This window comes from Rhinolophus sinicus, chromosome 3 (genome assembly GCF_057876585.1).
Source record: "Rhinolophus sinicus isolate RSI-liver-muscle chromosome 3, RSI-T2T, whole genome shotgun sequence".
Lineage (NCBI taxonomy): Eukaryota > Metazoa > Chordata > Mammalia > Chiroptera > Rhinolophidae > Rhinolophus > Rhinolophus sinicus.
The window spans coordinates 165577567-165604695 of NC_142503.1; the positions used below are offsets into that span (position 1 = coordinate 165577567).

The 27129-nt window shown below is 39.9% G+C and overlaps 1 protein-coding gene across 7 annotated transcripts; it reads right to left on the bottom strand.

Annotated features, from left to right (window-relative positions):
• Positions 1-4868: 4868 nt before the first annotated feature.
• Positions 4869-25458, bottom strand: CCDC198 (coiled-coil domain containing 198). 7 transcript variants are annotated; one of them, XM_074327432.2, is made up of 8 exons: positions 25358-25438; positions 25042-25268; positions 22527-22609; positions 12229-12315; positions 10749-10850; positions 10449-10532; positions 9809-9968; positions 4869-5320 (listed from the first exon to the last, which is right to left on the bottom strand). In XM_074327432.2, the coding sequence occupies exons 2-8, from the start codon at positions 25262-25264 to the stop codon at positions 5091-5093; spliced, it is 969 nt and encodes a 322-aa protein (XP_074183533.2). In that variant the 5' UTR covers positions 25265-25268; positions 25358-25438; the 3' UTR covers positions 4869-5090. The 7 variants fall into 7 exon arrangements, with proteins under 7 accessions (XP_074183533.2, XP_074183534.2, XP_074183535.2 ...); XM_074327433.2 differs by having other exon boundaries at positions 10749-10847; positions 25042-25457; XM_074327436.2 differs by lacking the exon at positions 4869-5320 and adding an exon at positions 7228-9578 and having other exon boundaries at positions 25042-25458.
• Positions 25459-27129: the final 1671 nt, after the last annotated feature.

A 27129-nucleotide genomic window follows, 5' to 3' on the forward strand; every position in this document is an offset into this window, starting at 1 on the left:
TTACCAATTAAGCTAAATCAGTATGTATTGATTTCAGTTGGTTAATCAGCCTCTCCTGAAGGCCACCTATGGGTGCTATCATTATCTCAGCTCCTGTAGGAGAGAGGGCAAGATAGAGAGTCCCTAAATTCCCCTTCAATCCCTGTAACCTGTGGTTTGAGGTGCTCCACCTTGAGCATAATAAGTTTTATCTGCCCTCGATAAGCCTCCCAATGTCTTATGAACTGGAAGTAGATGTAGAAAGTTCCCAACTTTACACAGTGGCATAAGGCTTGGGTTATATTTTCGGAGGACATTTTTTGAGGGGAAATGTTGAAGGATAACAGGAACATTTGAGTAAGTCTATTGGGAGTACAAAAAAATAGGTCATTGTAAAATCACCTTCTGTTTCTTTACTGAAAACCTAGATTCCATGTTAACATTGTTTTTCATCCCTGGAATTCCCAAATTTAGAATTCATGCTGATAAATTCTGGGGGAAAATTATTTCTTCCTCCGTTCTCTTGGAAGGTCATTTCATGGTAAAAGGTAATTCTTTGTTTCCAGAACTAATAAGCACCTTAAACCTTCTCTCAGTGTTCTCTACCACTGCCATGTTGTTCGTGGATAGGGCCATGCCATTGCTATGCTTTACACGTGCGATGTGTTGGGGAGGTAGCCAGTTCCTCAGCATCCATGTGTAGTTGACACCTGCTGCTCTTATTCAGTGTCCTTGGATCCCAACTCTGTATGATTCTGTGAGACTCTCACCTGGATCCGCCTTTCCAAACGGTGGGGCTGTGACTCAGCATGGCTATCAGATTCCTTTGGGGAATTTAATTTTCGTGGCAGTGCTTGTGGTGGGGTGCAATATGATCTTTATTTCTGTTTTTGCTGAACTTGAAGGATATGTAACTTTGGCTGCTAACAGTGATGATGCCTGTTGTATGCTCGGAAGTCTGCTTTGTCTAATAGTAATATGGCCACTCCAGCTTTGTTTTGATTAGTGTTGGCATGCAGTACCTTTGTTCATCCTTTCACTTTTAGCCTATTTGTATCATTATATTTCAGGTTTGTTTCTTGTAGATAGCACAAAGTTGGTTCTTGCTCTGTTATCTAATCTGACCATCTCTGCATTTAAACTGGAAGTTAAATCTGCCACCTTGGTATTTGGATCTGGTTTTGCATCTTCTCTTTTATCCACCCTTTTCCTCTTTTTCTGACTTTTTTGGATTGAGTATTTTTTATGATTTGATTTTATCTCCTCTTTGACTTATTAGCTATTCCTTTTCCTGTGGTTGCTACAGGGTTTATAGTATATTTCTTTAGCATATCACAATCCCCTTCACATAATATTATAGTGGGCCATGAGTTGCAGACTTATTATGAAGTATACATTTGAAAATAAACCTTAACTATTGACTTTGCTTGCAAATGTGTTTTTGTTTAGTCTGTTCTTATATAAAATACTATTTCTTTAAAAATAAGATGTAATTCAGATTTTTAATGATCTGACCTTCCCTGATTTACCCCTTAGCATACTTTCTCCCAAGCCTTTTTCCCTACAGTATTCTAAATTAGTGAGATTTTGCAGTAATATGTAGAAATGGACTTTTGTTGTTGTTTGAGGCAGGAAATGGTTGATAGAATTATGATTTGGTGATCAGTATGCTTTCCTGGTAAGAAAGGGAGTGGTACAAAGAGCTGCTGTTTTGTTTTGTTTTTAAAGGCTCTGTGCAAGCAGAAAACATTATCCATTCGTTTATAAGACCATAAACAAAAGATGACTGCAAGAGTCATCTTTAGTTAAGTCCGGGTAAAATAACTCAGAATTATCATCGAAATAGATAGATGAAGAAAAATGGCTCTCTGCCTGAAAAAAAATAATTTTCCAAAAATATGCGAAGAAAAGACATTTCTCTTTCTTATGAAAAATTCAGAGCAAGAAGGAAAATGTTATTTTCACAAGAGAAAGCATGCATTTGGCCATTGACAAGCCTTTTTTCTTTCCAAAGCTGAGGAGATTTTCAGTTGAAGAAAATTGACAACTTTGCCTCTAGGTTGAGTTTGATGGTTTTCACCAGCAACAGCTATGTTTACTGATGGCCCTACGTTGCCCCTGAACAAATTCAAGATTAAATAAAGGATTGGTGTTCTCAGACAGTTACCAACACAATGAACATTCTCTTACTGTTTGTGGAGCTCCAGGCCTCATGTCCTTCCTTCCGTGTCAACAATTACCTCTGTAGTTGTTGCTTTTAACCACAATAGTTGATATATCTGGTAAAATAGAATGTTCATACCGCGAAAGCTGTGTTTTTCAACTTTAGCTGCACATTAGATTTACCTGGGAGCTTACAATGCCAGAAATCTACCCCAACCTAGATTAATCGAAAGGTGACCCGATAAATTTTAATTGTTATTCATTTTTCTGATCATTTACCAGGTAGTTCTAACCTGTGGCTGGCATTGAGAACCACTGTCCTAGGGCCCTTGCCATAGTATGCAACTGAATTCCATCGGGGATGGGGTGCCTGCTCCCAGGCAGTTACGTTTGTGTTTGTACTCTCATCCGCCTTTCTGTACCCCTCTCCCCACTCCTGGAAACTTCGTCTCCTGATATGTTTCTCAGGAGCCCTTATCCTGACCTGTGCTCATAGTAAAGCTGTCAGGATCCAAGGAAATTCTTTCTTGCTAAAAAATAATCCCACAATGCTCTCTCCCTTTCCAACATAGTATTATCCCTCTCCAAACAAACAACAACGACAATCCCAACACATAATAGAAAAAAAATATGGAATACCATTGGTGAGTGGAGGTCAAATAGGGAGAGGAGGGAAATGCCACTGACTTTCATCAAGTCCCTTCTGATGAGAAACAGTCTACTCCAAAGGGCAGTTCTGCTGGGTGATTTTGGCAAGTTACTTAACCTCTCTGTACCTCAAGATGATACTAGTACTTGTCCACAAAGTTGTTATGAGTATTATATATGTAACGCATTTGAAGCGTGCCTGATAAACGATAAGCAGTCAGTGCACATTATAGTTATCACTACCACCATTATTATTATTATTCTTAATTTGAAATCCTTGACTTGATAATTGGGCGAGGGAGAGTTCCACATGGAGCAGGCAAACTCCCACAGAGAAGGCGTTGTGACTGACTTTCTTTTGCAGCTAACACACTCTGATAGAGTTTCGAACAGTATTTCGAGCTGTGGCATCCTCACTGGTGCCCATACATGTCTAGCTCTTGTGTCCCAAGGAAATGTCTAATTTATGCCATCCATGTAGATGTATGCATTCCAAGAGCTTGCAACCAAAAATTCCCCCCCTTTTTTTTTTTACTGTATAATCAACCTGGTGCATCTAAGACACTTGGGAAATGATGGAAATGATGCACAGCTGGAGGGAAACAAGTGGCTCTGTAGTTAGCTAGTTAAGTCAACACATGACTTAATGAATTCAACAAACACTTAATAATAAACTCTGTGCCAGATGTCATGCTAGGAAATGAAGATAGCACAGGGAGGAGACATGGTCCATGCTCTCATGTAGCTCACAGTCAAGTGAGCTTCTAGAAGAAAGTGTTGTTCAGTTTCACGTCACAGACCAGATGACGAAGACATGCGTAGGCTCTGCTACCTTCATCATTGGGAGTTGACTGGCCCACTTTGCTTTAAACGTTCCAAATAAACCATAATATGTGAGGACATTATGAATAGATTGGACTCATTTCTCCTCTTAAGGATTTTACTGTTTCAAGAAGACTGACTGGTCAAACCATTATGTCTCCTGTTGTAGGAAATATGCTTTTTACCTACCATAGAAAAAGTAAGAATACTTCTCCCAAAGAACTGGGAGTAAAAATGCACGACCTAATTGCCTTCCGTCCTTGGAAGAAGCATGAATGTTCCTCCCCTGACCCAGCAGTCCTTTTATCTTCTTAGAGACTGATCTGAATGCACTGAATGTCAAATTCAGAAGGTATTTCCCTCTGTTTTCTTCTTTTTGGAGATTTCCTAGAGAAGGCTGAAAAGGGTGTTTTTGTTTTGTTTTAAACGTTTCAATAAATTCTTAGAAGCTTTCGAATGGCTAAGAGTTTTTTTTTTTTTTTTAGATTATGCTAAAAGTAGAGCCTAAGTTTGCTCTTAAAATTACCTTAAAAATCTAATTTTTCGTAAATGGAGTAATTTTGGACTGAACATTTCTAAGGTTCCCTTTAGTTTTGAAGAGTTCTAAGATCTGCATCATACTCTAAGAGATCTTCATTTAATTTTGAGCTTTAATTCACAACGGCCGTTCACACTTGACATTGTTCCATCTCCTTCCTGTAGCCTCTCTGTGATGAGATAATAAGCTGCTAACTCCCAAGAAAGTGACCTAAGTGAGCTTAGTCTCTAATGTAGCATTACTGTGACTTTCTGTTAGAAACTCGTTTGTACTTGTATCAGATCTACTCTCTCCTATCTTTGTTTTGTCAGATTTAATTTCCTTTCTAAAAATATGGTGTGGTGGCAGGTCTCAAAGGTGGGCCCCAATGGACCATGCTGTGGAATTTGTGCCCTTTTTCATTGATTGTGACCTGACTCATGACTTGCTTTAACCAATAGAATGCGGTGGGCGTGTAAGAGGGCTGGCAGCTTCTGCTTCCTCCTCTCGGAATATTTGCTTCGGGGAGCCCTGGGCTGATAGTGTAAAAAATTCACTACCTTGGAGAAACCATGTGAAGAGGCTCTGAGACTACCTGGAGAAGGTCCAGCTATCTCAGGGTCCTGGTCAAGCCTCCAGATGACTCCAGCCCTAGCTGCCTTCTGACTTCAACTACACTAAAGACTTCAAAAGAGATCAGCAGAAGAACCACCGAACAGAGCCAGCAATGCACAGAAAAGTGGGACAATAAATGGCTATTATTTAAGCCCCTATGTTTTGAGGCAGTTAGTTATGTAGCATAATTAACAAAATATGTCACTCCTGTTAATCGTAAGATTACAAATGAAAAGAAAGTGAATGGGTGTCCTCAGAATAATTTGTATACAAACTTGAAGAATTTTTACAGGGAAGCAAGCTTTCGAAGCACTTAGTGTCGGGGTTATGAATAGCATTCTTATTGTCAATCAAAAAACTCATCAAAAAGTGGAATTCTCTCAGTCCTGGTCCTCACCAGTGCCCGTGGTTTCTTCTCAACCTTCCCTAACTCATCTGAGTCAGAGCTGGAACTGTCCCAAAGAAGCTGTCCCCGGGTCTCTTGTTCACGGAGCCATATTTCCATTTTGCCAATTTTCCGGGGACAATAGTCATTCATTGGATGATGTTCTAAAAATTCTGCATTCTGTGAATTTCCTGCAAAAAATTAAAAATTCATTTAATTTATTTTTTCCCCTGACAATTATGTACTTATTTAATTGCCTAGGTTTTTGTGAATCTAGAATAATCTGCTTGACTTTTTTTTTTTTTAATTGGGGAATATTGGGGAACAGTGTGTTTTTTCTAGGACCCATCAGCTCCAAGTCAAGTCTTGTCCTTCAATCTAGTTGTGGAGGGCGCAGCTCAGCTCCAAGTCCAGTTGCATTTTCAGTTTAGTTGTGGGGGCGGGGCACAGCCCACCATCCCATTGAACCGGCAACCTTATTGTTGAAAACTCGTGCTCTAACCAACTAAGCCATCTGGCCGCCCCTCCAGAAGCTCAGTGGCAGCTCGTTGTCTTTAATCTAGTTGTGGAGGGCGCAGCTCACTGGCCCATGTGGGAATCGAACTGGCAACCCTGTTGTTATGAACTTGCGCTCTAACCAACTGAGCCATCCGGCCACCCCTGTTTTTTTAAATATAAAATATATATACATATAAAGGATTCCAACAGGGCAAGCACTAAAAATATTTTTTTGTCATTAAAAAAAATTAAATCTTCTGAAAGTCACAAGAATAGTACAATACACACCTGTATACCCCAACCCATCAATATTTTGTCACTATAAATATATTGATATATATAATATAAATGTAAATATAAATACACACACAGACTTTTCAGCTGAACCATTTAAGAATTAGTTGCAGAGTCACTTCCCCCCAAAATACGTCACCACAAACCTCCTAAGAACAAGGGCAGGAAGGAGAAAAGAAGAGAAGAAAGGAGAAAAGGATGAGGGATTGTTCTTGAGTTAAAGGGGCTAAGAGACAAAAAATAAAATGCAGTACATGGTCCTAGATTGGATCCCGGATCTGAAAAATAAAACACAAAGAGGCAAATAAAAAGTAGCTATAAAGGGCATTATTGGGACAACTGTGGATGTTTGAATATGGATTATGTATTAGAAAATAGTATGTATCATAAACATGTTAAAATTTCTAAGTACAATAATTGTATAGAGGTTATGTAGGAAAATTGCTCTTGTTTTTAGGAGATACCTTAAAGAAAAATACTTAGTACAGGTGGCCAGATAAAACCAGAATTGTGAAGGTGACATTCAAATAATGTATTTAAGGTGACACTTCTTCTGATGCACATAGTTATTTTCATTATAATACATCAGTTCCATGTTTCTTCAGTTTTGTCCATATTCCCATGCCTTTATATGGCATTTTACATTTTATATGTGCTTTATACATATTTAGGTTATTTTTACATAATCCCTACATGGTCGACAATGCTTTATCCCCATTTTACAGATGTGGAAACTGAGGTTCGCAAAGATTAAATAACTAGAATTTAGCTATAATTTCTCTCTATATAAAGTAACCCTACACAGACAATATATAGCTTACATTTATCAAGAGTCTACTGTGTACGAGGCACTGGTTCTAGGAACCAAAAAAAGATCCCTGCTCCCATGGATCTTACATTTAGTAAATGTACTGTTTGGGTTCAAATGAAGTCAAGTCCGTGGCTTTTTCTACCTTCTATATTCAAATCATGGCTTCTGGAAAGGGCAGGAACCACATAAACATGTTAAAACTCACGGAATTGTAAGTCCAAAAGAGTGATGTTCACTTTGTGTAAGTTATCTATCTATCTGGTTGGTGCAAAAGTAATTGCAGTTTAAAAGGTTAAAAAATTGCAAAAACTGCAATTACTTTCGCACTAACCTAATCTCTCTCTCTCTCTCTCTCTCTCTCTCTCTCTCTCTCTCTATATATATATATATATATATATATATATATGTATATAATGTAAAATAATATATATTTATATATCTTATATATATTTATTTTACATAAATATATGTAAAATGTATGTGAAATGTGGATGATTTCATTTTGAAGAGGCAGCAGAAAACGAAGACTGATTTTTATCTCACAAGAGACCCGAAACTCTCATCTCATCTTCCAAAAGAAGGAACAAGAATGGGCAAATCTAGCATTGACTAAGAGGAGATGGGTACAGGGAAACCTTAATTCCCAGAACCTGACTAGCAGAATGCTCATGTAAGTCTATGGTCGTGGTTACACTCTACTTCTAGGAGAAAGAAAAGTGAACTTCTTTTAGAAGACAGAGAAATAAATTAAAGATGCTATTTGGCAATAAGTAAAAAGAAATCATTGCTTCAGCATATGCTTACTGCAGTGGTCAAGTCTCTAGGCTTTGCAGAGGGCAGCCTTTTCTTGAGAGATAGATAAGATTAAGGAATCACAACCTCTATATTTGCAGACTTTCCCAAGGCTGTCCTGGACAGAGCAACAAGTCCCTGGAGTCCTGATGAAGCTGTACAAGGGGTGGGTGGGAGGGCTCATTTGAGGGTCGTCAGAACACCTGGCCTTGAATCCTAGCTCTGTCACGTAGGGGCTAGTGGTAACCTCTACCTTATCGGTTGTGTGAGGATTAAATGCAATAATGCATGTTAAGGGCAGACCACAGTGCCTGGCTTATAGTAAGCACTCAATAAACCTTCACTGGAACAAAATGAAGCAGCTCTAAAAAGCACACGGAGAGCAAAGGAAACCCCTTTCACCATGTGCCACAGTCTCTCCCAGGCCTCTCCAAATCTGGGGCATCTTCCAGAGACTTCACCAATGTTGGTTTTTCTTGGCCTGACCTCAAGCAGCGACTCTGTGTCTCACTGTACTTAAAGCACTTTTCTTGCCAATATTTTTCAATTGTAAAAGTTGTTTCTCTATGTGACTGCACAGCATATTTCATTCTGGGACTCAGGCATATAGGTTAAATAGGTGCCCCCAGTAGATTTTCAATTATTCAGCCTTTTCTTTAATTCACATATTGGTTAAGCATCTTGTGCCTCTGAGCAGCAGCAGTGTCTCTTCCCACTGGCAGTTTTGCCTTTTAGAATCTCAAGACCTTCCAGAAGCTTGGCCAGCATTTCCGTAGATCTCTCTGTGGTCAGTCTTGCTGAGGTGGGCATTTGGCCCACAGCACAGCAACCTGTGAGTGTGGACCATATTGTACATTTGCAATGGTGGGTTTTTCCTGGGGGAATACAGACAGAGAAAACTTATTGGGACTCTAATTGATGGGACAACATAGCACAGAGGATATGGACACAGGTGTCTGTTGGAAATCACAGAGCAATTCGAGGCTGTGGAGCAACCCATATGATGGCTGGAGTGTGGGGGCTGGGCACGAGAGTGGCAGGAGATGGAGCCGGGAGGGAAGGCAGCAGCTGGGTCCTGAAGGCTTAGAGGACCAGGAAAAGGAGTTTAGGCTTTATCCTCAGGCCAATGGAGACTCACTGAAGGCTTTTCCTTTTTTTTTTTTTTTTTTACTAAAAGAGTGAAATGGTTAGATTTACCTTTCATATGATTACTCTGCTATTAGTGCAACACTTCTAGTACTTTATTGTGCATGAGAATCACCTTGGGATCTGGATGAAAAGCAAGGCCTCCTTCAGTAGGTCCGGCGTGTGGCCCGACATTCTGCATTTCTAATAAAGTCCCAGTGGTCTGTGCACAATAGTTTGAATACCGAGAGATCAGTGGTTCTGAAACTTCAGGGGCCTCAGAATCAGCAGATCGGGGGGGTTGTTAAACCCAGGCTGCTGGGCTCCACTCTTACAGTTGCAGATTCAGTTGCTCTGAATGGAGTGCTAACAAGTTCCCAGGTGACGCTGGCGCTCGTGGTCTGGGGACCACACTGAGGACCACTGAGGTGGAGGGTTGACAGAAGGAGGGTGAGACTGAAGGATGAGTACAGTCGGGAGTCTGCAGCAATAGCCCCGGTATGTCGTGGGGCATGGGAGGGAGACGGGAGATTTCAGGGCTAGGTGACATCGGTTGGACTTGGTGACTGACCAGCTGCAAGGAGAGGGAGCAGAAGGGTTGCAAACACGTCATGTCTCCTGCCTGAGTGACAGAGCATGGAGGCCTCACCCACTGAGACAGTGGATGACGTGGGAGCAAGCTTGGAGTGGGCAGGAATGCCGGATTGAGTTTTAGACATTCTGAATGTGCTGGAGAGAGCAGCAGGGGACAGGGTGGGTGGGGCCGAGAGTGTCTGCATATGGCACCACAGTGGCTGATACAAATTTGCCATTTAATATTATCTCCACGTGCTTCCTTCTCTTTCACAACAAGATGAGGCTCTTTTGCTTTTTTTCCTTCTAGGGATGGAGCAAGGATTGCAATAATGCATGTCAAGTACAGTAAGCCTCTAAAAAGAAGGAGACATCTTATTACAGTGCTTCAACTTCTGTCTTTCCTTCCCAGCCATTTTCCATTACCTGACAACATGCCCCCTGTGTTCCCGGAAGTAAAATATCAGCAGGAACCCAAGGCCCTTTGCTGTCTTTCCTCACCCCCGCTCCCCTAGAAGTTTATTTGATGAAGTTTTAGAAACACTTGAAATACTTTATTTTACTAAAAAAAAATTACATGACTCACGTGAACTTTGGTCCAAGGTTTCATCAGGCAAAAAGGTTAGAAAGTCCTCCTCCTCATCATTTCTTGGGATGGTTTCAAGAATTTTCTTGGCTTTGTGGTCCCTCAGTTTCTGCTTGTTAATTCTTGCCTCCTGATGATTTTTCTTCAACTCCACTTGGGCCTGAAAATGATCAGCTATAAACAGTTAATGTTCTTCCCCCACAGTTACTTTCACCAGAATTGGTCAATGGACCAGCCATGTTACAAGTTGTGTGCTTATCTAGATACACCAGTGGTCCTCTAATCCGAACAAGGTTCTCTTTTTCCTGTTAGAAGACACAGAAACTTTCTTTATGCACAGCCTTGTTAGAGAAAGGAAGAGCGTGCCCACAGTCTCAGAAAGCTGGGGACCTTTGTGAAAACATTCTTCTGTAGCCTGGCTGATAGATTTGGAATTGCAGAAGACAGTAACTCTAGGCTTAGCCACTCGAGTGAGAAATATGGAATAAAAGAATTAAAGGAGACATTACTATAAAGGGGTTTGTTACGAGAGATCTTTCTTGTAAGATAATTCTACATAAGTTACAGAAGGATGCCTAGGTATCAAAATAAAGACCAATCACCCCCCTCCCTTTTGCTAAACCACAAAAAATGATCTAACCTCATTTTCTTGCTGGAGCCAGAATGTCATAGAAGCAACGGTTAAAAAAAAGAGACTTGAGACATGGATACATCCTTGTGAGGACTGAAAATAGAGACAAGACTCAGCAGGGCGGTAGCAGAAGGGTTCTTGCTGGCTCTTCCCAACTCTAGTAGTTGAATCTTTAGCTCCAACGACTACATTTAAAATGCTAAGTAAAGACTGGAGATGAATGCTTAACTGTATTCAGGTGCCAGGGCAGTAATTACCTGGAGTGAATTTGGTAAATGTGACACTTTCCTTCTCTCTTCTCATATTTACCTCTTGTCTTTTACGGTTCATTTCCAGCATTTGCATCTTATGTAAATACTGTCTTTTCCCAGAAGAATACATTGGAGTTTGCATCTTCCTTTCCAGTTCCTGCTATGGAAGATGACACACTCGTTAGCATGGAGTAATTAGTTACTGACTCTGCAACCTACAACTTGAAATCCGTTTTTGCAACAGAGTGAGAGCTTAATCACCAAATCGTAATCCATACAGGTCTCTTGTGATGTCGAAGGAGGATCATTGCACTTCCCCATGAGTCCTTCGTGTAGCTATCAGTGAATGAAGCGGCAATTTGCAATACGTATAATGTGATTTTTAAGACTCCTGTAGAGTTTTGCAAACTGTGAACAGAAATACCTTCCCACATCTCATTTTGACAAGAGATCACCTCCCCTGTCAACAGATGCCTCACACTGTGTTCCCAGAAGTGTGTTCTGGTTTGATGAGACCTGCCTCTCTCTCTGCCTCTTCTACCACTGACTCATTGTCTGGCTGTGACAGAGGGGAGCCACTGAGTGGTTAAATGGAACCTATTTCTATAGTATACCCCCCACACCAATATAAGCACTGGCATGTTGCAGTTTAGGAAGGATTTGAAGTTGATTATTTGTGACTTTGGTGATCTCCTCGTGGTGCATTATAAATCTCAGTGGGACAGTGCAGATAGTTTTTGAGGGCAACCAGGGGTGAATACCCCCGCATTCATCACTTGCTGTGGCCAGGAAAGGGAAAGGATATGGCAGCCAAATGTGTTCAGAGCTGTCTCTTATGTTTCCCCGTGGACAGTGACGGTGCTTGCAGATGAGAGCCTCAGGCAGGGCCCATCTCTGCAGGCGCCGTCAGCATCACAAACGTGACCTGGAGAATCCAAAAGTACCTGGGCATCTTCTACCCAATGAGCCTGGCTGGCTCTTTACATGGATGGGGAGTGGAAAGTGTTAAAAATCTACTCATCTCACACTTCACATTTCTACATGAGGGATGTTTCCTCAGCCGAGTGTGACAAATCTATAAAAGGAAACTGCTTTACAGAAGACCCTTTCCGGGATTACTTTTTGCTGAGCTTGTGGTAAACAAGTCAGGAACAACTCGTAGATGTGATTTACCCTGAAAACCGAGAACAAAGGAAGTTTTAGTCCAAGAGGAAAAAGGAAAGGGAAGAGTTATGCTGGATTTTTCACGACTTTGAACACTTCCAGAATGACCAATGTCCAAGTAAAACTCCTCTCTCGCTCATCTATTTCTCCCTGTTTCACCAGGAAGCAAAGAAGGACCCCGGGTTCATCTGAGAGGCAAGAGCTGTCGCCAGTTAGAGGCAGGCCCAGGAGAAAATGGATAGCTTTGGAGAGTTCTCACTCGGAATGACTTTAATAGTTTGATTTGTTTTTGAAGGCTTCTGTGCAGGGAGCACATGAAAAGGACAGCCCATCCCCCCAGTTACCCACCCCCACCGGTTATCGCCACAGGTCACCTTTGCTTTGTGAGTTGTCCTGGCTTCTTGCTGGCTCAGGATCCTTTCAGAAGTAATTACTTGTGGCAGGTTGATGGGTTCAAGCTTCTACAAGTCCAACATTTAGAGCATTTTCAGCGTTCCTCATGCCATGAGATGGTGAAACATAAAAGCTAGGCATTAAACTATCTTAACACTTTGTAAAAGCAGCAGTTATTCCTGAGAGCACACAGAGAAGGCAATTTCAACAGGATTACAGTCGTATCTGTGCCAAAGGCTTTCCGACCTATCTGGTTTCTTTATTGTTCCATTGCATTGTTGCCAGTGACTTACTGATCTAAATATTGGTCAGCGAGTTAAAAGACTAAGGAAGAGTCCTTTTCTATCTGCACTGAGGGACCAGAGCTGAAGTAATCAAACAATAAGGATCTTAGAGTATTAGAGACGAAACAGGCACCAGGAAGTTACTTAATTTTATTCATTCCTTCACCACCCAGCTGAGTTCTTCTGGTCCTTAGGGAAGTGACCTCTTTTTAAGATCTCCAGAGAAGTTCCCTCAGCCTCCTCAGTAATAATCACGGGTGCTTATAAGGCACATTTAAAATGAAAGTCCAGTATGCTAACAAATTTTAGACATGACTTTTTCTAGCATTGTATTGGCTTTATGGGGAGGTGATGCTGGAGTTTCAAGGGGTCACTAAGCCTGGGCAGCAACGGATGAACCAGGAGGTCTGCGTGCAGCCCTCCTTGCCTTGGATGACTTAATGCTCCGGAAGCTGGAGCGCAGGGAAGGGACTGAGTAGGCTTGGGACCTAAACGCTGGTCTGTTCACGTGGACATGCAGCCAAAGACCTAGAGAATCACAGAGTTTATTTCTTTACCCAGCGAGTACTTATTGAATAGCTGCTACATTCCAGCAATGGAGGTACAATGGTTAACAAACATGTTCTCTCATGGAGCTCACAATCTATGGGGGGAACAGATAGACTTTTGCTTGTTTGATTATTTGATGAATAATCACAAACTAATCCGTGCTTTGAGGAAAAAGTATGCAGGGCAGGACTATGAGAATACATAACTGGAGGACGCCATCTTGGAAATGGGAGGTGTTATGGGTTGAATTGTGTTCCTTCTCCCAAACTGATGTGTTGAAGTTCTAACCCCCAGCACCTCAGAATGTGCTCTTATTGGCGAATAGCATCTTTGCAAATATAATTAGGTAAGAGGAGGTCATACTGGAGTAGGGTGGACCCTTCATTCAATATGTATGGTGTCCTCATAAAAGGGAAATTTGGACCCAGACATGCACACAGGGAGATTACCTCATGAGGATGAAACCAGAGACTAGGGTGTTGCTTCTACGAGCCAAGGAATGCTGAAGATTGCCAGCAAATCACCGGAAACTACGAGAGAGGCATGGCACAGACTCTTCCTCGTAGCCCTCAGAAGGAACCAGCCCTGCTAACACCTTGATTTCAGACTTCTAGCTTCCAGAACTGTGAGACCATACGTGTCTATTGTTTTAAGCCACACGACTTGTTATACTTTGTTATTGTAGCCCTAGAAAACTAATGCAAGGGGGAGACGGGGGAGGAGGCAGTCCAAGAAAGTTTCCCAAGGAAGTAATTTTTCAGAAAAAGTTGGAAGGTTGGGGGTTTTAAGAGGGGTGTTCCGACAGAGGAAGCAACATGACTGATAGCCCTGAGGTAGGAGAGAACATGATCTGTTGAAGGAACTGCAAGAAGTCAGTTGGCTGCCATTCAGAGTGAGAGGGAGAGTCGCTCACATGAGGCTGGAGAGGTAGGCAGGGCTGATGCATGCTGGGCCTGATGGGCAGTATAAGATGGTCTTCTTAAGAGCAACAGGCAGCCACTGACACGTGTTAAGCAACGTAGTGACATGATTACATTTGCTTTTTAAAAATGATCTCTTTAGCTGCAGTGTGGAAGCTAGACTAAAGAAGAGCAGTCATGGGTGTGGGGACGCAGTTAGGAGGACAAAGGTGATGGGCTGGGGGCTCGTGGAAGGACACGGATGGGCTCTACAAATACGTAAAACTGACCGAATAGGATCCGTGATGGTTGATGAGGGAGAGTGAAGTGTCCAAATGACATTCAAATTCAAGGGACAGAGAGTGTCATCAGTAACTGAGATGGGTGATTCTAGAGGAGGACCAGGAATATAGCAGGAAGATACAGATGCAGTTTAGAGTAGGCTGAATCTGAGATGCCTTAGAGGCGTAGCAGTGTAGATGTTGAGTAGACAATTAGATAGACAGGCGTGGAGCTCAGAGGACAGGTCTTTGCTGGAGATGCATGTTTGGGGATCATTCTTGGGTAGAGAAAAACTGAAACCATAATATGGGTGAGGTCAAGAGTGAGAAGAGCAGAAGCAAGGCCTGAAGGCTTGAAGAGTCCGAAACCGAGAGGCTGATGGGTGGAGATGAAATGGCCAAGGAGACTGGGAAGTGATGGCTCGAGGAGCAGGAGGAAAACCAGGACGCCACACTGCAGCAAACGTTGGGAGCACTACTCTCACCTTAGTCCAACACCAAAGGCAAATCGTAATATAATTTGAAATTATTTTTCAGTGTAGCTTGACTTGTTGTGTTATCAATGGGTAGGTCTGGAAGCCAGCTTGGTTTTCCAGGTGACCAAGGTAAAAAGAGAGGGAGAAACCACGAAAAATGGAGGCTGAGTACCCAGCCCTCATGGTGGGGAGTGTGACTCGTGCCTCCTGCTACATCCCTATGGAACAATTTCCTGGTCCCTGGGCCTGGGCCTGAGCTGTGCTAGGGAGAGCAGCCAGTAGTCCTTTCTGCTAGAGCAGCCTAAGGTAAGGAAGTGGGTTTTTTTGTTTTGTTTTTGTTTTTTAACATAATGACGTAGTAAGGAGGTAGTGAGAGGTGATTGGTACTAGTAAGAGAGAGGTTTGGCTCTCTTCTATGCAGAACATAAAGATGTAGGACAAATGGGACCTGTTGGTACCTGAAGCAGCAGCTGATCAGCTCAGAACCCTGAGGGGAATGGATTAGAAAAGGAAGGGGAAGGGAGACCAAGGGTGAAGGGATATCCAGGCACTGATGGGAAGGAGAATATGCAATGGCCGAAGAGAGATTTGGGGCTGAAGAGAGACCAAGGAAGTGTTTGTGCCACCCCTTGGCTTGGTTCAGGATTTGGTTCTTTCTGGTGATGAGGCCGATATGCCTTTGTAGCCACTACTGTCCATCATGCCCAAGTCACAGTATATCATCTCATTCAATTTTCATGTGAACCCTGTGGATAATTATGGTGACTCCTTATTTCAGAGAGGTTAATAACATGTCCAAAGTTGCACAACTAGAAAGTGGCAACTTCAGAATTCAAACTCAGGTCTGTACAATTCCAAATACCATGCTTTCTCCACTTCTTGTTCCTAAACGTAGTGTATCATCAGAATCTCCTGATTAAAAAAAATAATCCTGGGCTATTCATTGGGGATTGAGAGTCAACAGGTCTGGGGGGGATATATATATACACACACATATATATGATACATATTTGTATGTATGTGTATATTTAATTAATGAACTACTTTTTAGAGTAGATTTAGGTTCACAACAAAATTGAACAGGAAGTATAGAGAGAGTTCTCATATTCCCTCTGTCCCCATACACACACAACCTGCCCTCTCTCAGTATCTTGCACCAGAATGGTACATTTATTACAGTTAATGAACCTGCATTGACACATCATTGTCACTCAAACTCTATAGTTTACATTAGGGTTCACTCTTGGTGCTGGACACTCTATGTATAGTGACATGTATCCACCATTGTAGTGTCATATAGAATAATTTCATTACCCCCCAAGTACTCTGTGCTCTGCCTATTCATCCCTCTGTCCCCACTAACCCCTGGCAACCACTAATATTTTTATTACTGTCTCCAGAGTTTTACATTTTCCAGAATGTCATAGAGTTGGAATCATATAGTATACAGTCTTTTCAGATTGGTTTCTTTCACTTAGTGATATGCATTTAAATTTCCTCCATGTCTTTTCATGGCTTGATAGCACATTTCCTGTTAATGCTGAATAACATTCCATTGTCTGGATGTATTGCAGTTTATTTATTCATTCACCTACCGAAGAGCATATTGGTTGCTTCCAAGTTTTGGCAATTATGAATAAAGCTGCTATAAACATCCGTGTGTAGATTTTTGTGTGGATATAAAATTTCAATTTATTTGAGTAAATAACCAAGGTGCATGATTGCTAGATTATATGCTAAGAGTATGTTTAGTTTTGTAAGAAACCACCAAACTGTCTTCCAAAGTGGCTGCACCATTTTGCATCCCCACCAACAATGAATGAGAGTTTCTGTTGTCCTATATCCTCACCAGCATTTGGTGTTGTCAGTGTTCTTGATTTTGGCCATTCTAATAGGTGTATAGTAGTATTTCATTGTTGTTTTAATTTGCAATTCCCTAGTGACATGTTGAATATCTTTTCATATGCTTACTTGCCATCTGTATATCCTCTCTCATCTTCTCATTCTTTTGACATGGACTTTCACAGAACAAAAGTTCTTAATTTTCATAAAGTCCAGTTTATCAATTGTTTTATATATATATATATATATATATATATATATATATATATATATATATTTATTTATTTATACCGGGGGGTGCCAAAAAAATGTATACAAGTGGACACTGTGGTCAACATTGCTCAAGCAGTAGTTCACTGTAATCAGAAGTGTCTGGACGCTTATGGTAACCACTTTGAGCACCTCTTGTAACTGCAGAAGTCAAACGTGACTTGTATTCATCTTTTGTTATCGGTATATATTGAGTATTAGAATTTTAATACAGTTTTTTCTTTTCTTATGATGTGTATATATATATTTCGGCACCCTCTGCATATGTGGATATATATATTTCAAAGCTCTCCAGGGTATTCTGATGATTTCCTACGGTGGGGTCCACTGGCGTCTATCCTGCCTCAACTGAATAAAGGAACTACATCAAAATGGACTGCAGAGGATTTGTTTGTGGAGCATTGAAAAATTTAGTCTGAAGAGGCCAGCTGTTTAAATATTTTCAACTATTTAAAATCATCCATCCATAAGTTCTTAGGGCCAGGTTTTTCTTTGAAAATATGAATATAGCTATTCTTCTATTTTCAGCCTCTTTTTATCTGAATCTGCAGGCCTGATAAGGGTTGAGTAGTAGTAGGTGTCTTGATGTACTCTCTCTGGTCAATTGCTTTCTTCCTGGCCTTTGAAAAGAACCTAAAGTTTCCCACTATTTCTCCACGAAGGACACTAGATGGCAGCAACTAACATTGCACATAGGATCCCTCTGTTAAATCATTTGCAGTTGGTCTGAGAAGCACTGCAGAAAAAATTGTTGGAAAATTGGCTTCTCTAAGCAAACCAGTCAGATGAAATTGCCTTGATATTCTGGATTCTAATTAATGTTCCTTTTCCTTGCCTGGGAAGCAAGATGCCTCACTTCATCATTGTCAGAGAGAATCCAATGGAAGGAATTAGGAGAGAATTGGTAAAATGACACCCTTTTTTTAGTATCATAATATAAAAGAAAATGATTATTTGTCTAACGATTTCTGGATTATTTGGCCTCTCAAATAAAACAAATGCTCAGGATAACCAGCTGAAGTGTGAGGAGATTTAGGAAAGAAGGTTAAATCAAGCATAAGTCATTGAGCTTCGTGACAAACACTAGCCTGAGATGGTCTTTGCTTCTGTTTACTAGCAGGAGGAGAAAGGTGGTCAGGAGCAACTTGAAGAAAGTGTAAAATTTGTTTGGCACCATGACTCTAGAATGTATCCTCTAAGGGTCCTGGGAGAAAGGTAAAGATGTCCAAGATAGCCTTGAAGCAAGAAATCATAAGGCCAAGGAGGAATTTCTGGTCAAGGCATTGCAATGAGCTCACGTTTCATTAACATCCTTTGTTCTAAAAATATAACAATGAAAAATAAAACATAAAACCAAAAAGACATAGTCAGGTTTTAATACAAGATGTGTATCTCCATGGGCCAGAAAACAGAACAGAAAACTTGGGGAAAGCTTATCCATAAGGCATTTAGGTCTCTTGATGGTTCTGAGTTATTTCTGTAGGTTAAATGGACCTAAAAATGCTCCACGTAAGATGGGAAACTAGAGGCAGGCTCACCGTGTCAGCTCAGGGGCTGTGTTGTTCTCCTTTCCTGAGTATAAAAGAGATGCATCAAAATGTAAGCTGGAAGATTTGTTTGAGGCATTATCAGAAAGCTGAATTTGAAAGCACAGATAAATGGATAATTGTTTGGAAAAATATAAATTAACAAGATTGAATCACGAAGAATCAACTCAGAACCATAAAACAAATTAAGTTAGTAGGGAAATATCTTACTCTCCCAAAACGTCAGGTGGCCAAAGATGGTTTCACAGGCCTGTTTTACCAAACTTTTAAGGAACAGATAACAACTATGTTATATCAAATGTTTTAGAGAGTAGAAAAGAGGAAAAAGGTAATCAATTCATTTTATAAAACTAGCACAATTTTGAGAGCAAAACTGGAAAAAGAAGCACAGTGAAGTTATAGAACAATTTCATGTAGGAAAATAGATACAGAAAGCCTAAGCATAAGAAAATTCAGTGTTGTCGTTATATATGTATCTCACGACCAAGTAGGACTTAGGTCAGGAATGCAAGAATGGTTCAACATTACAAAATCTATTAGTGTGATAATACATTGTATCAACTGGTTAAAAAGAAAATCATGAGATTATTTTAGTAGATTATTTAATAGATGGGGGAAAATCAATAAAATGTAACACTCAGCCCCGGAAAAAACCTCTTAGTACAGTAGGAATAAAGGAAATATCAATAATTTAATAAATGGCATTGTGTCAGATGCCTTCTATTCGTTTCTCCAGATCCAGTTGCCACATTTCTCTACCCTGTTGTCTATACCGGTAAGGACTAACCAGTTCTGCCTTATGTGCCAGGTACTGTTTTAGACACATTCATGAAGACAACAGACAAAAATCCCTACCTCTGTGAAGATTATATTCTAGCATTGGGGTGAGGGAGGGGGCGGGAGGGAGTGAAAAAATATACACTGTACGTAACAGATAAGTAAATTGCTTGGTGTGTTAGATGAAAATAAGTGTTCTGCGGAAAAGAAAAGATAGTGAAATCTCAGGGAAATCAGGAGTGCCAGGGTGAGGGTTGTAGTTGTTGATGGGTTGTCAGTATAAGCCTTATCGGGAAGGTGAAATTTGAGCAAATCTTGGGAGGTGAGGGAGTCATCTGAGGAAACACTATGTAGTGGGGGTGGGCTGGCAGATGGTGGGAACATTTCCACCTTAGGGTGCACCTGAGATGGGTGGATGAGACGATGAATCAGGCCAGAAGAGACAGTAATGATCAACTCTGCAACGTGGGACAGGCACATTAGATTCAGAGTTTCCTGGCAGAGGCTCTCAGATCTCAGCAGCTCCACATTGGAGAATCTTAGTTCATAACCTGCTCTTTATTTGAGTAGATGTTCAGGAAGTGGAGAGTGCCAAATATGGAACTCAAATTACTTAAGGTGCAATTAGATTTGGTTTAATAATTAAAAATACTTTCAGAATTTTCTCTGGCAGAGATTAGGCTATTAATTAGCATGTCATGGGAACCTAACATTTATTATTCTCTCAAAAACCCATTTGCAGTGGAAAATGTGCTGAGCCTCATTTGTAAAGATAATTATAGTTGATATCTTGGAGAGTGTCTGCCAAGTTCCCGGTAGTTTCCCTCTTCTCTGAGAGCTGGCTTCAGAATCTCTGGTGGAGGGCTTTAGTGCCCACATTTCTACTGCAGAGCATGTCCTCTGGTCATAGCTCACTGGACCAGAACTGGAATCATAAGCAAAGCTGAGCCAATAAGATCTTTTCTCCCAGGAATTTGGAATTGGAGCCAAGAGGGCCAGGCCACTCTGTCTGTTTGATTGGAATTGTAAGGTGCAAATTCAGGGTGGCCATATTTCACCAGTGGTCTTGAGGAACTGAGAAAGTCTATTTGCAGGGAGAGAGTAAAGCAAACACATGAAGAGTTTAGGGGAGACAGAGAGAGAGTTCTTGTGCCTTTCAAGTCCCAAGGCATAGCTCTTCCCTGATATCTAGGTGCCTCCCAGCTCTTGGGTTCAATAAAACACTCCTATATCCTTATAATTCAGCACATGGATTGTTTTGGCTAGTCAGTTGGACTTCCAATCCAGTGATGCCACAGGTATGAAATGGGGAGTGCACTTTGATGTATATATATTTTTTCCCACCAGGCATAATGGGTCTCATTCTCATTCATTCATCTGTTCATTCCTTCATTCATTAATTCACAACCTTTTGTGAGGTACATATTAAGTGTTGGTGACTGAAGATATAAGACTGAATAAGACATAGTCTTTGCATTCAACTAATTCATTTGTCTTGGTTCTTTTTTTTTTTAAGGTGGCTGGTTAGGATGTAGGGGTGCAGTTTTTTACTTTAAAATGCCAAATTCCCTTTTTGAGCTTGATTGACTCAAGACAGTCAAAGCCTAACTTTCAATTATTTAGCGTTGATAGATATAAAAAGTACTCTGTGAACTCTAGACTGCTACACACATATTTTTCACTGGTTATAGTAATATCTTCTATTTGAGATATTCAGCTTAGAGTCTCCACAGGAGCATATATTAAACACACTCCTTTAAAGGGATGCATTTGATTTAGGAATAAAACAGAAATTTTAAAATTGTTCAGTTTAGCTAGATACATGTTCAAAAATTTAACATCACTTTATTTTTCATTCAGTAAACAGCCTTTTGAGGTTTCTAATATTTTGGCTCTTTTTGTGACCAAAGGATATAATCACATCAAGTAATGATTGTGAGCTTCTGGAGAAAACAGGTAAATGAAACAACAACTGAAACAGAAATTATACCTAACAAATGAGTTCAAATACCCCTGGGACTGCTCCAGGCATCTGGGTGAATTGTGTAGCAGGTAGAATTTGGTTCCAATTCCCTTTTTCATATGTCAGTGACAGATCCTGACCACAAGAGAGCCCCTAGCCCTCCTTTTAGCTGATGCTCATTTTCAAGGACCCACTCAGAGCTCTTTCCCCTTCTAGGATGAGAGTTCTTAGAATTTATAGTTCTCTAGAGAAAACTCGTTAAATATATATTAAGGTGAGTGCATTTGAAGCTCTTCCTTTGCTGCCTTGGAATCTAATGTTCTGCTCTTCAACAACCAGTTAACACTTAGAACAACAAAAGGTTAGGGACAGAGGGCTGGAGAGATCATCTAGGCTGACTATTAAGAGCACAGGCTTTGGAGACCTGGTTGATATCTAGCCTCTGCTGACCTTGGGCAAGTTACTTAACTCCGAACCACGTGCATAAAGCAAAGATAATACTTCCTTTCTCATAGAGGGTAATGAGGATTAAATGAATGACAGCGATCAAGTTGTCTAGAGTGTATCTGACTCATTGTAGGTGGTAATTAAATAGTAGTAGCTGTTGTCATTGTTATTGTTTATTACAATGAAATTTCCCATAGTCGTCCAACTAATCAATGCAAGATTCAGGTCTTTGAGTGCCATCATGGCTATGTCTTTCGTGCTATACTTCCTTCTTTTGGTGGTGGCCTGAAAACTGAAATCATTACAAAAGGAAATCCTAGAGAAATGTGGTCTTTGCATTGACAACATTCTCTTTAACAATAATGTCATTCTCATTTGCTTGGTCATGGTCAATGTCTCTCTTTTATGATTATAGTTGAAAAGGGATGTTACCATTAAATTCAAGAAATTCCTTATGGGGGGCCAGCCCGGTGGCTCAGGTGGTTAGAGCTCCATGCTCCTAACTCCGAAGGCTGCCAGTTTGATTCCCACATGGGACACAAGGTTGCCAGTTCAACTCCTCGAGTCCCACAAGGGATGATGGGCAGCGCCCCCTGCAACTAAGATTGAACACGGCACCTTGAGCTGAGCTACCGCTGAGCTCCTGAATGGCTCAGTTGGTTGGAGCGCATCCTCTCAACCACAACGTTGCCAGTTAGATTCCTGGACTCCTGCAAGGGATGGTGGGCAGCGCCCACTGCAACTAGAAAACGGCAACTGGACCTGGAGCTGAGCTGCGCCCTCCACAACTAAGATTGAAAGGACAACACTTGACTTGGAAAAAAGGCCTGGAAGTACACACCGTTCCCCAATAAAAAATAAAGTCCCGTTCCCCTTCCCTAATAAAATCTCTAAAAAAAAAAAAAAAAGAAAGAAATTCCTTATGAAGCCTTTTAAATTCTTACTTGAAATCTTCGGGGTGGATGACTTTTAATAATACTTGTTTCTCCCTGTTCCAGTGGGATGTCAAAATACATGGTCCTGGGCACTTGAAGGATTAGGGGAGAAACAAGACCAAACCATTAAAAACAAATTCACTGTTAAATTAGGCTAATCATAAGTTATTAGACTTTGTTAACACAATTTTGTATATATATATATATATATATATATATATATATATATATACACTCACACACATATATATGCATATCTATCTATATGTGTGTGTGTGTGTGTGTGTGTGTGTATATATATATATATATATATATATATCTGTGAGTTGAATATAGAGATGAGATGAAACATATAAAGCAAGGACCCTACATGAATGCAAATGATAAAATATTAGCCTAGACTCAGGATTTAATTTCTGCTTCCCTCATTTTCTCCCCAGAGTGATATTTAGAGGAAGATCTGCACAATTCATGTATTGACGACCAATGTTATTCAAGCATAGAATTTGGCCTGAAAAAAGAAACTTACTGATTTATTTTAATGTCATGGAAATCTCCCCCAAATCATAGAGGAAATCAGAAAAAAAATACAGCTTTAAGAAATTAAAATAAATTCTCTTTTCAGATGAAATAGATAGACGGATAGGTATTAGAGAGATGTGATAAAGAAATGGAGCATGAGTGTGTAACAGGACTGTGCAGAGCTGAGTATTGTATGTCCCTACTTGAAGAGTCCCCTAAACTAGGGCAGACATTCCCACAAATTGCCACATGTCAGTATTCTTTCCTGATAAAACAACCCAGGGCTAAGCCTCGTTAGAAACAGAGAGGCTCAAGAGATCCATTATGAATTTGATTTTTTGGCTTGGTTATCCTGGGCCCTGGGACTACTACCATGGACTTCGACTGCATGAATGAAGACCCCATTCTTTCCTCTCAACAAGATGGAAGCATTCTGACTTCCAGATTGTTGTGTAGACTATTCTACAGTCTTACTTTGCATTTTAAATGGAAAAATTCCTGGGTAATGATGTGTTTCTATCCTTGAGACATTGGAATGACTACCTTAAGAACTTCACTATGTCCTTACTTTTCAAGAGATGCCTGCATGTTGAACAAAGCAGAAAGAACAGCTACGACAACAAAATACAGATTGGATTTAAAAATCTAAATATTTTCAGCAAAGTTTTCTTAAGCAGCCTGATTACTTCTTATTTGTAGACTATGATTTGGGAGATATCAACCCATTATTTAATTTGATTCTCCCAAAATGGCATAGGTGGTGTCAGGCAGTTATTGTCACCCCTGATTTATAGTTGAAAAAAAAAAAACTGAGGAAGTAAATTGCCCAAAGTTATACTATTTGGCATTTGGTGGAGCTGGAGTTAGAATATGGGCCCCTTGAAGATAGTGGTCAGAATGCTCACCATCCCCTTGTTATTTATTTTTACTGTGATTTTGCCATTTATAAAATAAGAACATTTCCTAGTTGGGACTCTAATGCATAAGAATCAGCTTTTACCATTCAGTTACCAAAATCTTAGAATTCTGGATAGAGGGTTTAGATAAAAAAGAAATTCTTCGATGAAATTAAAAGGAAAATTTCCACTCATGCCCTTAGGAAGTTGAAGAACATAAGAACATAGGTCACAGAGAGCCAGTCAAAGGTTGTCAGTTATAGAAAATAGCAGTGAAGATCATTCTAGGTAAGATTTACTAGGTACCGAAAGAGACTGTAAGGCTTTCTGGCCAAGCTGACCAATAATGAAAACTTATTTGTGTTATTGATCCAGAGTGTGAAGAAAAGAGAAAATTACATCCATATATACATTTGTATACATTGTCAATGTACATTTCTCAAGTTAGAATGTCTGTTTAATTATTATTGTGGTTGACATAAAAGAATTTACATGTCTTGTAAAATACCCCAGGATAATTTATAGCCACTTCAGGCTCAAAGTTTCCTATTATAATTGGGAAAAATTCTCTTAGTTCATCAGATGACCAAGAAAAATATGGAGTTGGGGAAAGGGTGACTCATCCACTCATCTGTACTGCAATAAATCAATCCCGTTTGGGGTGGTTTCCAAATTCACATTAGAATGAACTCCTAAAATGCTCCTTTCAAAACAACAAAACTTGATGCATAGAATTATACTGGAAAGAATGATTTAAATTTAGAATCTAACTGAAACATATGATTTTCATAATTGATCACACCTTTATCTAAATAATTTTAATTGTCTGGCAAAGCTAAGTATAAACATTGAAAGCATTATAAACTAAGCTGAAACAAAATGATTTTTCCTTCTCACATGGAATGGTGAAAAGCCCTTTATGCAGTTTACAGACCCATTCTAATGTACCCAGGATTCTTACAATTGATTTTCTTTCATCAAAAATGTTCCCTTATATTTCAATAATTTAGAACTTTCTGAGATTATGGGGATGGACAGTCAGACAACTCTGTCAGTAGCTCTCCTTGGCACAAATACACAGATCTCAGACTGGGTTTTATGTTTACCTGCAGAATATCTTCCATACCAGGTCTCTCTTAGAGGTGGTAGCTGCCCTTCCAAAGCTTTATTCCGGTCCCGCAGTCTTGCAAATGAATATGAACTCGTTTCTTCCAGGTTCTGGTTGAATGCGACGTCCACAGGATGGGCTGAGGGAGTCTCTTCCTCTTTGATTTGCAAAGGTGCTACTTTGGTCACTCTAGGATGAGTTTTAGAGTGGCTCAGCCCCATTTGACTTTAAAGACATTTAAAAGAAAACCATGAGGGAAGTGGTTTTGGGCCTGTAATGTAGCTTGTTTTAATCAAGGTATTACAGACGTTTACCCAGATTTACAAAGCAGTTGTTTCCTTCATGACATCTTTGTAAGTCTCTTTCACCACACTAACCCCTCTGGCCACTTCCTGCAAGGCTGGTTTCCATGGAGACTTCCCATCAACTCTCACTTTTCCATTTCAGACCCAAAGAATCCAGTTAAACATTGACTTATTTATGCAACTTTCTGAAAGGCTTAGTGGTAGGAAGAGAAAGCTCTATTGATCATTAAACAAATCTGTAACACCAGGAAGGCCATTAACAGAGATGGAGAGCAGAGCTTTAGAGAAGTCATAAACTTGTACCTCTCATTGCATGTATTTTTAAACACCATCCATAAGAACTACCAGCTAAGAATAGCTAAATCACCTTTGGACATGAAGGCGTGCATGCTAGTAATCTATGGCTTTGTTAATCTTTAATTCTAATTGAATGGTGGGATTATGGGTGATTTTTAGGGTTTTTTTTTTTTAATACTTAGAAACAGAACTCACTTTCCAGTTCTACTTGTTTATGACCACAGATGACTAATGTTTTCATCATATTCCTGTAGAGAAGTTCAAAGAAATTTATTTTCCACTTTGCAAACTTTGTTTGCTAAGAGACTAACATGGGTTTGGAAAGTCTTGATAGTCAATAGAGTTCATCTAAAAAGATGTTTGAGTTTAATTTTTTCCTACTTAATTCCCTTTGCGTTTTAACACTTTTTTTTTCCTGTGGCAGAGAGACTGCAAGAAAGAATCATATATTAGCAGTATCTATAAACAAAATTACCTCTGGTAACTAGAGACTATTTTAATTATAAAGATTAAGATACTTGAACAATATCTAGTAATATTTATTTTTGGATGCAATCAGTTTATATTTCTAAGGGCTGGGAAAGGTATTGCAAACTAAGAAATGAATTAGAAATTATATGGGAAACTGTGGACTTCCTGGATCTGGATCCAGTGAGAAGAATTCAGCTCTCATTTTTTTAAAATCTAATTTATTGCTTTATTATCTAACTTTGAGAGACTATATGTGTGGAGAAAATGAACCTTTGTAGAAGAAGTTGATTAGTTGTTGAGGAAATTATTATGGAAATGAAGATTCACACCATGTTTGTTTCTCTTTTTTTACTAGTCACTGCCAAACTTTGCAATTGGCATAGATTACTTAACCATTCCATGCCTCAATTTCCTCAACTGTAAAATGGGGTTAATAATAGTAATCCATGAGGAATGAACAAATTAATTCCATTTATAGCTCTTAGAGTAATACCTTAGGTACAGTAAGCTCGAAGTAAACATTAGCCAGCATTCTCCTCCTGAGGAAGTATTGCTACATGTCCGCATATAATAGGATAGTCCTTATCCATTAAAATAGACATTTTCCTGTGTAAAGTGAGACAGGAAAAGACCAACGAACGAAGAAAGGGTAAATTATTAGGTTGGTGCAAAAGTAATTGCGGTTTTATGTTCTTTGTTTTTTTTTTGTTTTTTTTTAATTTTATTGGGGAATATTGTGGAACAGTGTGTTTCTCCACGGCCCATCAGCTCCAAGTCGTTGTCCTTCAATCTAGTTGTGGAGGGCGCAGCTCACTGGCCAATGTGGGAATTGAACCGGCAACCCTGTTATTCAGAGCTCACGCTCTAACCAATTGAGCCATTTGGCCACCCCTAATTGTGGTTTAAAAGGTTAGAAATAATTGCAAAAACCTCAATTACTTTTGCACCAACCCAATAGTTGGGCCTATTTAACAATGGTGTTTAAGGATTATCATTTTAAAAGCGTTTATATA